The sequence below is a fragment of the Berghia stephanieae genome, chromosome 4 (genome assembly GCF_034508935.2).
Source record: "Berghia stephanieae isolate SIO BIC M18660-M18661 chromosome 4, UCSD_Bste_1.3, whole genome shotgun sequence".
NCBI lineage: Eukaryota > Metazoa > Mollusca > Gastropoda > Nudibranchia > Aeolidiidae > Berghia > Berghia stephanieae.
Genome location: NC_088363.1, coordinates 94726168 through 94741167, shown reverse-complemented (window position 1 = coordinate 94741167; position 15000 = coordinate 94726168). Strand labels below are relative to the sequence as shown.

Sequence of the window (15000 nt, the reverse complement as noted above, 5' to 3'; positions counted from 1 at the left end):
TCAAATACTCCTCTCCTTTCACATTCTCTGATCCATTATTGTTTTTAAAAAAGGAAAAGAAAAAAAAAATAACAAAAGCGGACAACGACACAGAAACACCCCACCCCGCGACTGCAACATCATAAATTAAAACCAATCCCTCTCACTCCACCCCCCCCCCCCCCCCCCCCCCCCTTAAAAAAACACACACTTCCTGGCCGCCTGTATAACTTAAGAGTTGCCAACCACCGAAGAATTAAAATACATTCGGAAGACCTAAAGTTTTCGTAGTGAGCTTGCTATGGCAATTATGGTAATGATTAGAGATCTTGAGGCGGTGGCGGTGGTGGGAATCATGGATGTAGAGAGAAAGAAGAAGAATAAGAAGAAGAAGAAGAAGACCACGAAAGAGAGGAATAGATAGAGAAGGAGCTAGAGACAACCCGACAGAGGAAACAAAGAAAATGTGAAATAAGGAAGAAGAATGTGCCGCTATGTGGTCTTGTGGTATGACACTCGCTTTCGGATCGGATTGGAAAATCCTGGGTTCGAGCCTCACTCGGCGCATAGTTGAGTCCACTCTTACCGTACTCAGGTTTAAAATAAGTACCAGGCCGTTAACTGCGTTGTTCTGTCTGAAAAAATATCGCCTAACAGACATCATGTAGGATGTTAAGTGTTGCTGTTGGCCTGTGACACCCTGTAAAGCGCTTTGAGACTTCGAGCGGATATTGCGCTATATAAAAACTCTCGTTAGTATTTGTGACAATGATAGCAGTGATGTTATTCTTGTTTCGATGATGAAATGATGGTAGTGGTGATGTCGCTGATTAAGAAGCTAGAGTGATAATGTTGATGGCAATGGTGACGCTTTTGTGTGCGCGTATGGTATTGGTATTTAAAATGATTGTTTCCTAGAGTGGTGGTGGCTGAGATGATAGTTATGATTTTGCTAGTGATGGCAATAATTGATATGACCATGGTAATGGTAGGTATAATGCTGTGGTGGTGATATTGATTGTGGTCCTGATGATACTTATGATATTGTGCAAATGATGGTGGTAGCGATTCTGATGGTAATGATTATGTTGTAAAAGTGCTTGTGGTAGTGATGGTGATGGTTTTAAACTTGATGTGGATCGACGTGCAATTATTTTTAGGTCTGATAACCATTTCCTTATGGGCTCATTCTTGTAATAGAAATCTTTTAAAAAATGACGCAAAATACATTATACAACAATGTTAAACCAGGCCCATAAGTGGATTCGGATGTCAGACCTGCGTGTTTGTTAACCTATAATGCAGCACAAATCCTTTTGAAATGGTATTATTTTTTCCACTATAACACAATATGTCGAATGCTTGGCAGGTCTGTATCACTCCGTACATAGATACGTTAGTTGTAATAATATCTATTGAAATACCACCTTGAGTGGCGATAAGCCAAATTACACATCTGGAATACAACATTTGCATACAAAGCTGTTTGAGTACAGAATTATTGATAAAAATCGTGGATTTATTTTTCTTGTAACCATTGTTTAAAATATATCAATCTTATTATGTATATATTTCCGTCTTTTTATTTTTAAAATTTTAAACTAAAGTTAGGAATTTGTTTTTGGCCAGTAATCATAACTTTATCAGACTTATTAGACCCCTACCCAGATCAAAACAACAACCCCAACCCCCCTGACATCATTACCCCTTGTTCTGAGTTTAAGAACATAGGCAAGTTATTGTTCTTAGGCCGAACTGGGCTTTTATGTTCTATATCATTCTATTTCACCCAGTTTCAACCCGTTGACATTTTAAATCCCAGCCCGTTGACATTCTAACTTCTCGTCAGGCCAAAAGTGGATACCAAATACTTAATAGTATTAGCTAACGAACGAAGTACTGAAAATATTGAGGACTTGGTATTAGTGTCCTTTATTAATCTTTAATATATTGACATCGTCTATGGAGATAAGTTTAAATGCAAAGTTGTGCTTTCGGCTTTGGAATTAATTTGCATGTTGTAAAGCCGCCAAATTCCATCCCGTCTATACAATTACGGCTCGTTTACTGCCAATTTGATAACGCATTGAATTCGCCATGAATTCAATCTATCATTATGTCATACAGCTAGTCTACTCAAGACTGTACAACTTATAACAAAATTTTCTGAAGTTGAAGGACAGGTATCAACATCGTTCAAAAATTTTGGCTAAATTCAAGCTATTATTGATGGCACTCACTGAATTATCAAGATTATAACATTTTTTATAAAACTGTTTCTTAAGAGATACAGAAATTTGGTGGTTTGTTTTTTTTGCGCTGCTTATACTATTATGACTAATATAATATTTTGACAAATTGAATACTAGTCATTTAAAACAAATAGTTACTGAGTGCTTACCCACTATTATAGATTGAAAAAAAATGTAAAAAAGGCAAAACACACGTAGACACACACACACACACACACACAAATGAAACAAAAGCAGGGAAAATACCAACAAAAGAAAACAATTAAAAAAGAACAACAATAACCCCCCCCCCCCCCCCCCCCCCCCCCCCCCGAAAAAAAAAAAAAACAAAACAAAGAAAACCTGCCGAATCTTCCTCTGTGCCTAGCCAACCCAAACTCTCGAGCAGGTATTTGAATGGGATACTTACCAATAGGAGAACACGACAATTGTTCCTTATAAGAAATCAATTACCATTCTGGAATAAAAATCATATCCCAGAAGAAAAAAACAAACAAAAAAACCCCACGAAATTAACACACACACACACACACACACACCTCAAACACACATACACACTTAACTGATTATTTGACTCACAAACAGAGGAGGTGGGGTTTGTGAAACATTTAAGACGATACGGATATATCACGTAATTACGTGGATTCGAATCCAGCTCAGTAAAAGCAAAAACGGAATATTGCCCAGCTTTAGTGTGAAGGACGAATAGTGCAAGCAACACTATTTGTCCGTACGTACGGCAACCACGACTGATGCTATTCGACCTTAAGGACGAATAGGGCTACCCTATATTTTAATTGACATTTGGTGTTGGCTCAATTATAAATCAGTATTGACTGAGAAATTCAAAGATTTATGTTGGAGTTCTGTATTTTTCTTTTTTTTTTTAGTGTGACAATCATATTTTTGTCGATGATTGGGAAACCAATCAGTCTGTGGATATATGTAGGTCTTTAAAATTTTTTCAAGATTTGACTGGGGACCCTGCATTAGATCTTTTTACATCTTATACTGTTCCTCAGATTTCCTCTTTTGTAAAATGGCAGATCTGATACTAATACTATGCTTTCTGTTTGCTGCTTATGACAGAATAAGATTAAGCACATTGTAGGAAATATTTTTTATTTAAAAGTCTCCTCAAAAATATATTACTTGTAAACTGTGCAAAGGTAATTAGAAAGATGTAAAGTTTTATATACCCATGTCATACCAACCCTTTATCCATGTTCTCAGCTCACTACTTCCTCTGAGTATTTTCACTTCAATATTATAAAAGAAATCCCACCACCCCTCCACTTCAGAAACACAGGACACAGCCATTCAGAATTGAAACAAAATAAGGCATTTACTACTTTTCGTTTTCATCTATAACTGAAGAGGTCCTGATAGCTCTGTTGATAGAGTACATGCTTTACCTGAAGTTGAGATTTTTTTTTCGACCCCCCCCCCCCCCTCCCCCTGTCCACCCAATGACTGGGTAGCTGGATCTGTTTGATTTGTTGGAAAGTACTTTGAGATAGACTAGTGACTTATCCAATAGGTAGCAAGTAGAAACGGATAAACGTTTGCTCCATGGGCCTAATGGCTGTACTGTAAGGGACTTTAGGATGATCTCTAGGGACCAATTAAAAGTTGATTACTTTACAATATTTTATTGATCTTCACATGTATGGAGGACAAATGGAAGACTATATTGAGAATTATTTGGTTTCTTATTAATGCTTACCCTTTTTTTTTTTTTTTTAATTATCAGGGGGATGAGCCAACTATCTACGTCCAGCACTGTCAGTGCCCCAATGAGTCAAGATACATTCAATGATCTGTGGCGATATTTGAAAGGCATTGACTCTTCACCACAGTGAGTGTTTTTTTGTTTTTTAAAATAAATAATACTTTTAAAACGACACCATATTGGAAAATATATAACAAACATTTAAAAGCCAAAGGCTTTCTTGTTTTTCAACCATAATATTTTGCCGACAGGTAGGCAAAAGGAAAACAAAGAGGCTGTAGAAACCCGATTTTTGAATTTTTAAATTAGAAACTTAAAAAATTAAGTTCAAAATTATTACTCGATTATTCCCCTTGAAAAAAAAGTTACATAATTGCAAATTACTCATAAAATATTTCTTTTAATTTTCAAAAATACGACTTCTGGAGGACCTGCATTTTTGTATTACACTTATACTTATTTATAGAAAGTTTGAAGACGATTGGTTGAAAATTGAGGAAGGAATTAGGTTTTTAGTGACGAAAATTGTAGTTTTGAGAAAAACGCATTTAAAAGTCAAAAGTAAACTAGTTTAGGGAAAAACTGTCCTCATGCAGACCACTCGCTCTCTGATTGGATTGTGACCACGTGACATAATTAATAGACCTGTAAATTCTCGGTCAATTAACTGAAATCAGTCAATTCATCAAATTCAAATATTTAAAAAAAGGAAAGATAGAAATGAAGAAAGAAAGAATTCATGAATCGTAGTCGAATGACTGTAAAGTAATTAGGAATGTTCCACAGCGCTACGCATAGCTCATGGGCTGTTTATATTAAAACGATGGATTTATTGCCAAGGCTAATCGATGCTTTTTAGAATTGCCGTGTCTGAAAACATCCCAGTGTATTTTCACACAGCCTTTGTGAAATTATTCTTTCACTTTCCAAACCTGTCGTGATCCCAATGATAGCCAATTTTAACTGAGCCGCCGAGCGATAAATTTCACATTTATCTGGTGGAACATACAAGTATGAAAAAGTAAAGTGCGAACGCCGGAAGTGCGTTATGTAAACACCTTAAAAATCAAATCGATTGCTACAAGCACATCTCGATTGCCTCACATTGTAAACAAATTGGTTGACCATTTCTTCATGTGATGGGTACCTAATTATAAGAAACAATGGTAAGTAGCCCAATTAATTCCCACGCAAATTCATTTTCTGCCATTGTTTTGCTCATGCGAGCTTGCTGTTTGCTATTCATTGTTTGGATTTTTCCGATACGAAGAGTTTCAGTTAGTTTCAGGGCACCTAGCCTTTAATGGGTTAAATTGTATTGTCTGATTTTTAAAAATAACACACACACACACACACACAGAGCGAGGTCCATCCATTGCTTGTATTGTAGTGGCTAACCAATTACCGGATAATTGGTTAGCCGCTACAATACAAGCAATGGATGGACCTCGCTCTGTGTGTGTGTGTGTGTGTTATTTTTAAAATTCAGACAATACAATTTAACCCATTAAAGGCGAGATTCAAGGTGACTGTGTATGTTACAGTGTACGTAGATCCTGAGGCTAGGTGCCTGGTTAGTAACGAATATAATGATACCAAAATATTTACGATATTCCTCTTTATAACAAGGTTATGCATATATAATTGAACCCCCCTAAAACTTTTAGTAAAAGCGAACGGCAATTTCCAGTCACAACTTTCTTATGGGCGAGTTGGGTCACAATTTGACTCCCACTGTTGCTGCTCACTAAACTGCCTACGGTGACTGTGTACATAGACACTCTGTTCAATCAATTTTTATAGAGCTCATTTACAGGTCTAAATTAAGAACAAAGTGATTGGTTGTTGAAGAGAGAGGAGAGTGTTTACTTTTCACTGATATATTTTTGTCTTTATTTAGTTATACTCTGTCACAAAGTCATCATTCCGTTCCACTGAAACTAAAAATGGGCATGGATTTAACCATACCATGGGTTACAAAATACTTTATTTTGAGTAGATGTTCTCATGCTAAATTTTATGCAGACAAATGGTTACAAGGCAACATCCCACCAAAATCTAATTTTAGCGAACTGGGTCAAATTTTATTATTTTTAATGTCACTCCCCCCCCTCCCACTCCCTCATTACAAACAGGTACCACAATAGACGTCATTTCTGTTTCATAGAAAAATGTATGTATATATATATATATATATATATATATATATATATATATATATATATATATATATATATATATATATATATATATATATATATATATATGTATATATATATATTGAGTTTTACACATCCAGAACATGACTTCTTAAATTAGGTCATTCAACCATTGATACCTCAGTCATCAAAAAACGTACAGAGCAAAAATTTGTTTCATCTTAAAGAGGAAGGTTTCAGCTTTATTCCTCATAATAAAAATTTGACGTTAAAGGTAGAAAAATGCAGTTTTAAAGCTTTACAGCAACAAAAATCCCCGACATTTTATTCATATAAAGTTTAAACGGAATCTGTTTAAAAGACCAACATCCTATCTCTATGTGTACCAATTAGTTTTAATGAAGGTTATTTGGTGGCCCGAGGTATCACATTTTTAGAAAGTTCACCAAATTCTTGTCTTCAGCTTTGAGTGTGATCAGATGTACACCTCATTGTAGTTTGTAACAGCACACAAATTGCCATGAGAATAAGGTCTCAAATTATTGACAAAACAGAATAAAGTTCACGAAAACCACATGAATATTTTATTAAAGTACATTATAATTTATGTTTTAGATTAGTTTAAAACAAGAATAAACACGATATACAGTGGTGTCATCTGGGATGAGGCTGAAAGGCTAAAGCCAGTGAGAGCGAAGTTTAAAATTTTTTAAATGTAAAATTAAAATACACATTTTTTCTCGACCAAGCCAATAACTATTATTATACTTGGAAGCCATAGCGATGTAGAGATTTTACCAAAATTAACAATAATTGTACTGGAATGTTACTTGGAGTGGAGTCGTGTCTTTCACCTCTCACCCTCTCCACCATGCGATACTGCTGAGTTTTGAATACCAGCATTTTTATTTAAGTGCATCAAAATTTTAAAAATTAGTAGATCTACATCTTGCGATATTTAAAAAAAAAAAAGAAATCAAAACAAAAAAAACCTAGTATTAACCACAATAAGATCAAATGTGGACTAATGCTTTTAGAGAAACAACTGATTTTTCAAATGAAAATAATAAAGTGAAAGATGTTGTTCTTGTTTTCTCCACTATTCCAACATCCATTAAGACCATAAACATCCATAATTGCCCCCATTGGACACACAGTTAACCTCTACTGACCTCAGACAGGTAGCTAACATGAAAGGTTAATAGACCCTTGAGATATCCACTGATAAACTTCTTCTGCTGTGGTTCCATATGAACAAGCGATGGTTCCATTCAGTGTGGTAAACATGTGTTCTGATTGGTCAGTAACAAAGAGATCTCATTGGGAGGGGGGAAAAAGAGGCGTTTTTTATAAGTTAAGGCTATGAGATGATGATGGTCGGTTACCAAGCATTGGTAACAACTGCCTATTATTGTTGTAAGTATGACGCTAAACAGGGGTTTTACTAAAATGGATGTCGCTATTTGGAGGTTTTTATTACTAATAATGTATAGCAAAAAAAAATGGGAACAGAGGTCAATGTCGCTATCCAGGGGTTGTCGTTATTCAGGGTAGCACTATATAAAGATACAGATTTTTTGTTTACAACAAGATATGAAGTGAGTAGAAAAGTGCCAGAAGACAATAGAGAATAAAAAATTTTTTCGCGGCGGTGGTGGGGTTTGAACCTGCGACCTTATTGGTACGACAACTCCGCCTGGCAGGTGAGAGCGTGGCTCTACCGTGTGAGCTATCCACGAACACAAAAATATTCGTTTCAAACCCAAAGTCATTTCTAGATCCCTCTCTCACCCACTTCTTGAGATCGCCGATTCGTTCACCACCATCGCGAAGTAATTTTGACCAGCAGTTAAGCTTAACAGCCAATATTCTCATCACAAACATATAACATAGAAACGATTGAGACATTGAGTATGCTCCGGTGTATGGGGTGAATTTTTTTTTTAATTCAGAAAAGTGAGTGGAGCAGGCACTTATGTTAGTAACAACAAGATATGAAGTGAGTAGAAAAGTGCCAGAAGACAATAGAGAATAAAAAATTTTTTCGCGGCGGTGGTGGGGTTTGAACCTGCCGCGAAAAAATTTTTTATTCTCTATTGTCTTCTGGCACTTTTCTACTCACTTCATATCTTGTTGTTACCAACATAAGTGCCTGCTCCACTCACTTTTCTGAATTAAAAAAAAAAAAAAAAAAAAAATTCACCCCATACACCGGAGCATACTCAATGTCTCAATCGTTTCTATGTTATATGTTTGTGATGAGAATATTGGCTGTTAAGCTTAACTGCTGGTCAAAATTACTTCGCGATGGTGGTGAACGAATCGGCGATCTCAAGAAGTGGGTGAGAGAGGGATCTAGAAATGACTTTGGGTTTGAAACGAATATTTTTGTGTTCGTGGATAGCTCACACGGTAGAGCCACGCTCTCACCTGCCAGGCGGAGTTGTCGTACCAATAAGGTCGCAGGTTCAAACCCCACCACCGCCGCAAAAAATTTTTTTATTCTCTATTGTCTTCTGGCACTTTTCTACTCACTTCATATCTTGTTGTTACCAACATAAGTGCCTGCTCCACTCACTTTTCTGAATTAAAAAAAAAATTCACCCCATACACCGGAGCATACTCAATGTCTCAATCGTTTCTATGTTATATGTTTGTGATGAGAATATTGGCTGTTAAGCTTAACTGCTGGTCAAAATTACTTCGCGATGGTGGTGAACGAATCGGCGATCTCAAGAAGTGGGTGAGAGAGGGATCTATAAATGACTTTGGGTTTGAAACGAATATTTTTGTGTTCGTGGATAGCTCACACGGTAGAGCCACGCTCTCACCTGCCAGGCTGAGTTGTCGTACCAATAAGGTCGCAGGTTCAAACCCCACCACCGCCGCGAAAAAATTTTTTATTCTCTATTCTCTTCTGGCACTTTTCTACTCACTTCATATCTTGTTGTTACCAACATAAGTGCCTGCTCCACTCACTTTTCTGAATTAAAAAAAAAGATTTTTTGTTTGTTGTCTGTGACAAGTTTACAATTTTGAAATCTTAACACTTAATTAGATAAGGATCAGGGATCACAAAAGCTGTGTTGGATGAGCACTTGCTTTTAAGTGACCTGGATCAATTCTGGGCAAAGTCGACATTTTTTTTACATCTCCTCGTTCCCGTAGCAGTGATTGTATAGCTGGGTCTGTCATATATGGTGGAAAATACTTTGGAAATGACTTAAATTGACTTTTAATTCATTATGCAATTGCTACTGTCTATCGTTATAGAAATTGTATTAACTCCGGTTTCATTGGCCTGATGTCTCAGACAGAAAGACTGCTTTATTGATATTGGTTACATTCTTGTTTTCGCATGAACATTTTTTTAAAGACATGGGATAATGCAATTAAGATATCCTTGGAGGTTGGAAATTGGCTGAAAAATCGTTATCTATTGATTACTGTACTGTTCACAATTGTGGGCTGCTTGTAAATGGTTAATTTGGATACAGCCCAATATTGATAAGTGCCCACCCCTCTGGAAATTGTGACCTCTGAAATCAAAGGTCAGTGAATCAAAACAAGCTCTGCATCTTGTTTTAAAAAAACGTTCTTGTACTTTTGACAGATCTATTGTCAGTTGCTAGACAATAGAAAAGAATATTTTCAACTCCATTATTGTTGTTTGATAAGACACAGGAGTTAAGCCTCAATCATAGAAAATTCTTTGATTATAATTTGTTTTTTTTTTCAATTAAAATTTCCAGACCTTTTACACAGATCACAGAAAAACATGGATATGAATATGCTGGAGAAGAAGAGGATGAAGGAACTTCATTGGAAGTGGAAAAGATACGGATTTTTGCCCCTAATGATTCCAATCCTATTGTAAGTCCAATCTTAATCTTTTGAAATTGGAGATGGAGGTACTTGTGGCAGGGTTTTGTGTCCAAATGATACGCTCAATGGTCTGAGTTCGAACCTAGTATGCGCGTTATGGCTATCGCCACCAGCTGCGCGACTCAACCTACACCACAAATGGCTCAGGTTTAATCTAGGGGTGTTTAAGAATAGCCTTAAGGTCCCTTATAACTAACTGTAATAATACGAGGGAATCAAGACAATAGTAACACCCACTGCAATAATAATTCTATTTTTCTTCTTCTTCTTCTCCTCCTCCTCCTCTTCTTCCTCCTCCTCTTCTTCCTCCTCCTCATCTTCTTCCTCCTCCTCCTCCTCTTCTTCCTCCTTCTCTTCCTCCTTCTTCTTCTTCTTCTTCTTCTTCTTCTTCTTCTTCTTCTTCTTCTTCTTCTTCTTCTTCTACTATAGCATCATCATTGTCATGCAGTTTGAGATCATCCTATTTCCTTTGACATAATCAAATAATCTCAGAAGAAAGCCAAATGTTCTTGTATGATTATTAGCCATCTAGGCACAAATACAGCTACAGACATCGATAGCACACACCATTGACAAAAAATTAAAATACATTTCATATTGCTATCATTCAAGTCTTTGGATTATATATTGTTTAAATGACAAAATCTGTAAAATTAATTTACTAAACATCTTGGACCTAATGTAATAAACGAATATAAAGGTCTCTAAAATACAATGTTTGTTCGATTCGCAAGTGGAATGCATTATTTGACTTCAAATTCTATGAACAAATTACGCACATCAAATTTAATACATTTAGCTAGCTCATGTGATCAAAAATATTCAGTTGTCTTTCCTGGCATTTGTACTTTTCTTTGAATTGCCATATTTTCTTGTCACCTTTTTATCCTCAATAAGATTCACCACCTTCCCCTTTCCCAATCCCACTGCTACCCACAAACTTATTTTTGAAGCTTTGCTTTGAACCCTCATTGATAGCATTGCTGTTCTTTGTAGACCTGTAAATTCTCAGTCAATTAACTGAAATCAGTCAATTTGTCAAATTCAAATATTTAAAAAAGGAAAGAAAGAAATAAAAAAAGAAAGAATTCACAAATCGTAGTCGAATGACCGTAAAATAATTAGGAGTGTTCCACAGCGCTACGCATAGCTCATGGGACTGTTTATATTAACGATGTATATATTGCCAAGACAAAGCGACGCTTTTTATAAAAGGCGTGTCTGAACACTTCCCTGGGTATTTTCACACATCCTTCGTTAAATTATTTTTTCACTTTCCAATCCGTCGTGATCCCAACTGTAGCCAATTTTAATTGAGCCACCAAGCGATAAATTTCACTGTTTCATCTAAGCCAAAATTGACCACATTTACTCTTCGAGTCTCAAAACTATGATAAAGTAAATTGCGAATGCCGCAAGTCCGTTATGTAGACATCTTCAAATCGAAAGGTAGGATAGATTGCTACAAGCACATTTCGATTGCCTCACGTTGTAAACAAACTGGTTGACCGTTTCTTCACTGATTGAGTACCTGATCATAAGGAACAATGGTAAGTAGCCTAATTAATTCCCGTGCAAATCAGGACGTTTTCTGGCATTGTTTTGCTCAAGCCCAAGCGAGCTTGCTGTTTTGTGGCGATTTACCTTCATTTCGATTCTTTGAATTTTTCCGCTACGCCTGCCGAAGTTTCTTCTTGATAATTCACTTCTACTTAATAATTCAGTGTATTGGCCTGAAGTCATATTTATTTAATTTTTTTTCTCTGTCATTTACTGATTGAAAATCAAGTTTGCTCATTGCTACATTATTCTAATGTTCTCACAATGGCTGAGCTGTTCGTGGATCGCAATTCAGACTTGTCGAGCATCGATAAAGTTAAAGATGTGAGTGTGAGGAATAAATTCAATTGGTCATGGCTAGAAGTTAAAGATGATAATGGTGATTATTTTTCTGACTATGTCAAAAAAAATTCCAGAGGCAGGAATATGACTTTGATGAAGTCATCTTTACCTATATGAATGACATGCTTATTTAGCATTCCTTCTACATCAAATTATGGCAGTCATACTTCCAGTAAGAAATAACACCCACTATTTTGATATATTGTATTTATCACTCTCCTCTCCAATGATGCCCTTATTTTAAAAAAAAATAATTGAATCTTCAGTTTGTCGAAGAGTTTCAGTCAATTTTTATAGAGCTCATTTACACTGGATGGGGTTCCTGATATCCTCATAGTGGGCAGAGAGGCACTTGCTGCGTCTTCTATACCCCAAGATCTGTTTTCCAACATGTTTTCTGTCTTTGTCTTGGAATGAGATTACTTGGTTTTGTCCTGGCCCCCGCATAATACCATGCCTGGGAGGGAAACAGTCAAATGTATAGTGAGAGTTTTGGGAGATTTTACTAGTATGTTGTAGTATGAATCCTGGATTATTCAATGTACGTATACCTTTACAAATTACGCCAATGATTGTTCTTTTATTTAAGATAGTCTGATGAATATTTCAATGGTTCTATGTTTAGTCCCCCAGACAAAGTGTTTCTTTGGCCTCTGTCGTCGACCGTTTTGTATGTGCCTATCACCTGAGGCAGTCAGTCCCAAAATCCTGACCATCTTTAACAAAATCAATTTCAACAGGTGTTGTTTTTAGTTTTTGGTTATCACATATTATTATCGATCTTAGCATAAAACTAACATATTGTGACGATCTCCGTTTCCTACGAACTACGAAGACTTACCACATACTGCTGACTGCAAGACTACTCTACACGCCAGATCAGACAAAAACGTAAACACGAGAGAACTCATTAAATTTATAAAATTCACTACACATTGCTTTCATTGTTTGTTGTTTCCAGTAAAGTAGATGCTACAATATTGTGAATTTACCAAGGTATGATCTTGGCTTCGTACCCGAGTTCGACTCCCGACTCCCCGCCGTGCTGTGTGACCTTGACCAAGTCACATGACCATAGCCCACCTTGTGGTGCTGCACTGTGGCTGACGCCTGGGTTATTCCAGTCTGTCAATTATAAGAATGGATGGTTTTTGTTGTTTTTATTTTTAATCTTCTTCCATGCTTTTATCTGTTTATCCCTTTTTGATATTTTTATCTCAATGAATATGTATTGTGTGATGTCCAATATACTGTCTTGTGACTGTTTTAAGGACATTTAAGGAACGCTTGGTCCATTTTAACATTTTAAAGCCCTATTACTGAGATGATATGATATGATTTAATGAATTAGATGAAATAGAAAAGTACTGAAATTGGCTTAAATTTATCTTCTATTTATTTCTGGCTCTGTTAAATCGGAACCCAGCTCTGTGCCATAATTCCATTAGATTTAGGCGTACGCGTTAAAATAGAATATGGTAGGATGTCCGACTTGGAACACCCCCCCCCCCCCCCACCCTAATGAATGTTTATCACACCTCATGAACCATCCCTTATTTTTGTTGTGATTCAAGTACAATAGCTAAGACAGATCAAGAAAAGCTGTCATAAATTTTATGCTGTTTCCTGACAAAAAGCCTATTTCATTTTGACTAGATTAACAAAAGAAATTCAATCAAGGATTGAGCAATTAAGATGATTTCAACTTTGGCATTTTCAACAACTCAAGGTGCGTCTTAATTGATGGTTCCTCCTGTTGCTATGCCTGGTGTGCACATGGGTGCATTTTTACTAGTATGTTGTCGTATGAATCCCGGATTATTCAATCTGTGTATACCTTTACAAATTACGCCAATGATCGTTATTTTATTACAGATAGACCGATGTTTATTTCAATGGTTCTATGTTTAGTCCCCCCCCCCCCTCCCTGAAAAGTGTTTCTTTGGCCTCTGTCATTGACCGTTTGTATGTGCCTATCACCTGAGGCAGTCAGTCCCATAAACCTGAGCATCAATCAATTTTGACACAGGCGATGGTGAGCTGTTGTGATGCAATTCCTTTATCAGTTTGTCAAAATATTGTGATAAATACTCTGACGGAAAAAAAATCTAGAGACAGTATCAATATTCAAGTTTTTAGCACAGCAGTTAGAAAACACTGAAAAAGTCATCTAGAATTTAAAACCAGGGTAGCTATAGCAAAATCAAGATTCAGTCTGCTAAAACACATCCTAACATCAGATCGAATTCAACTCAGTACTAGACTCCTTGTTCTGAAATGCTATGTTCACTCAGCACTGCTGTATGGCTCAGAAGCGTGGAACGTCAATAAAATAAAAGTACTTGAAAGAAAAATAGAATTATCTGAAATGTGGACATTTCGACGCCTTAAAAAAAATATTGAAACCGAATTAAACCAACTTTGCTCCACATAATCAAGTCAAGAAAATTGAAGTATTTTGGCCATGTCAAAAGACACAGAGTGATTTTTGATTATAAGCCACGGTTGCAAAATGTTTTATAAGAGTAACAGATTTGCATCCTGTCAGTAAATCGACGATATTTAAATTTTATGCATAATTTCACTTTCACCTAATCGGAACAATTTTTTTGAAAGATCGATTTTTCTTTTCTTTTTTTAGGCTGATGCCCATATGTAATTGCTGATTAATTGCATTTTTATACAACTACATGTAAAGTGAAACAAATTTTAAACAAGAGATTTTAAAGTCTTGTTGATTTTAACAAAATCAATTTCAACAGTTGTTTTTTTTGTTTGTTTTTGTTTTTGTTTTTTTTAATCATATATTATTATCGATCTCAGCATAAAATTAACACGTTGTGAATTTACCGAGGTATGATCTTAGACTCCCGACTCTCCGCCGTTCTGTGTGACCTTGACCATGACCAAGTCACATGACCCTGTGGCGCTGCACTGTGGCTGACGCCTGGGTTATTCCAGTCTTCCTTTGGAATAGAGCCTAAAGACAAATTTCCCAATGGGGATGAATAAAGGGAATGTTTTTTTGTTTTTTTTTTCATTTCAATAAAAATGAAGAAAAATTCATGAGATCTCGATAACTCAGGCATCA

General features: G+C 36.1%; 1 protein-coding gene across 3 annotated transcripts in view; it reads left to right on the top strand.

Moving 5' to 3' along the window:
* Positions 1-15000, top strand: part of LOC144971611 (cellular tumor antigen p53-like) — a 107313-nt gene that overhangs the window by 37955 nt on the left and 54358 nt on the right. For all 3 annotated transcript variants that reach the window (XM_078912683.1, XM_078912685.1, XM_078912684.1), the window contains 2 exons: positions 3985-4089; positions 9875-9995. In XM_078912683.1, the coding sequence (XP_078768809.1) occupies positions 3985-4089; positions 9875-9995 (226 nt within the window). The remainder of the gene's footprint in view (positions 1-3984; positions 4090-9874; positions 9996-15000) is intronic.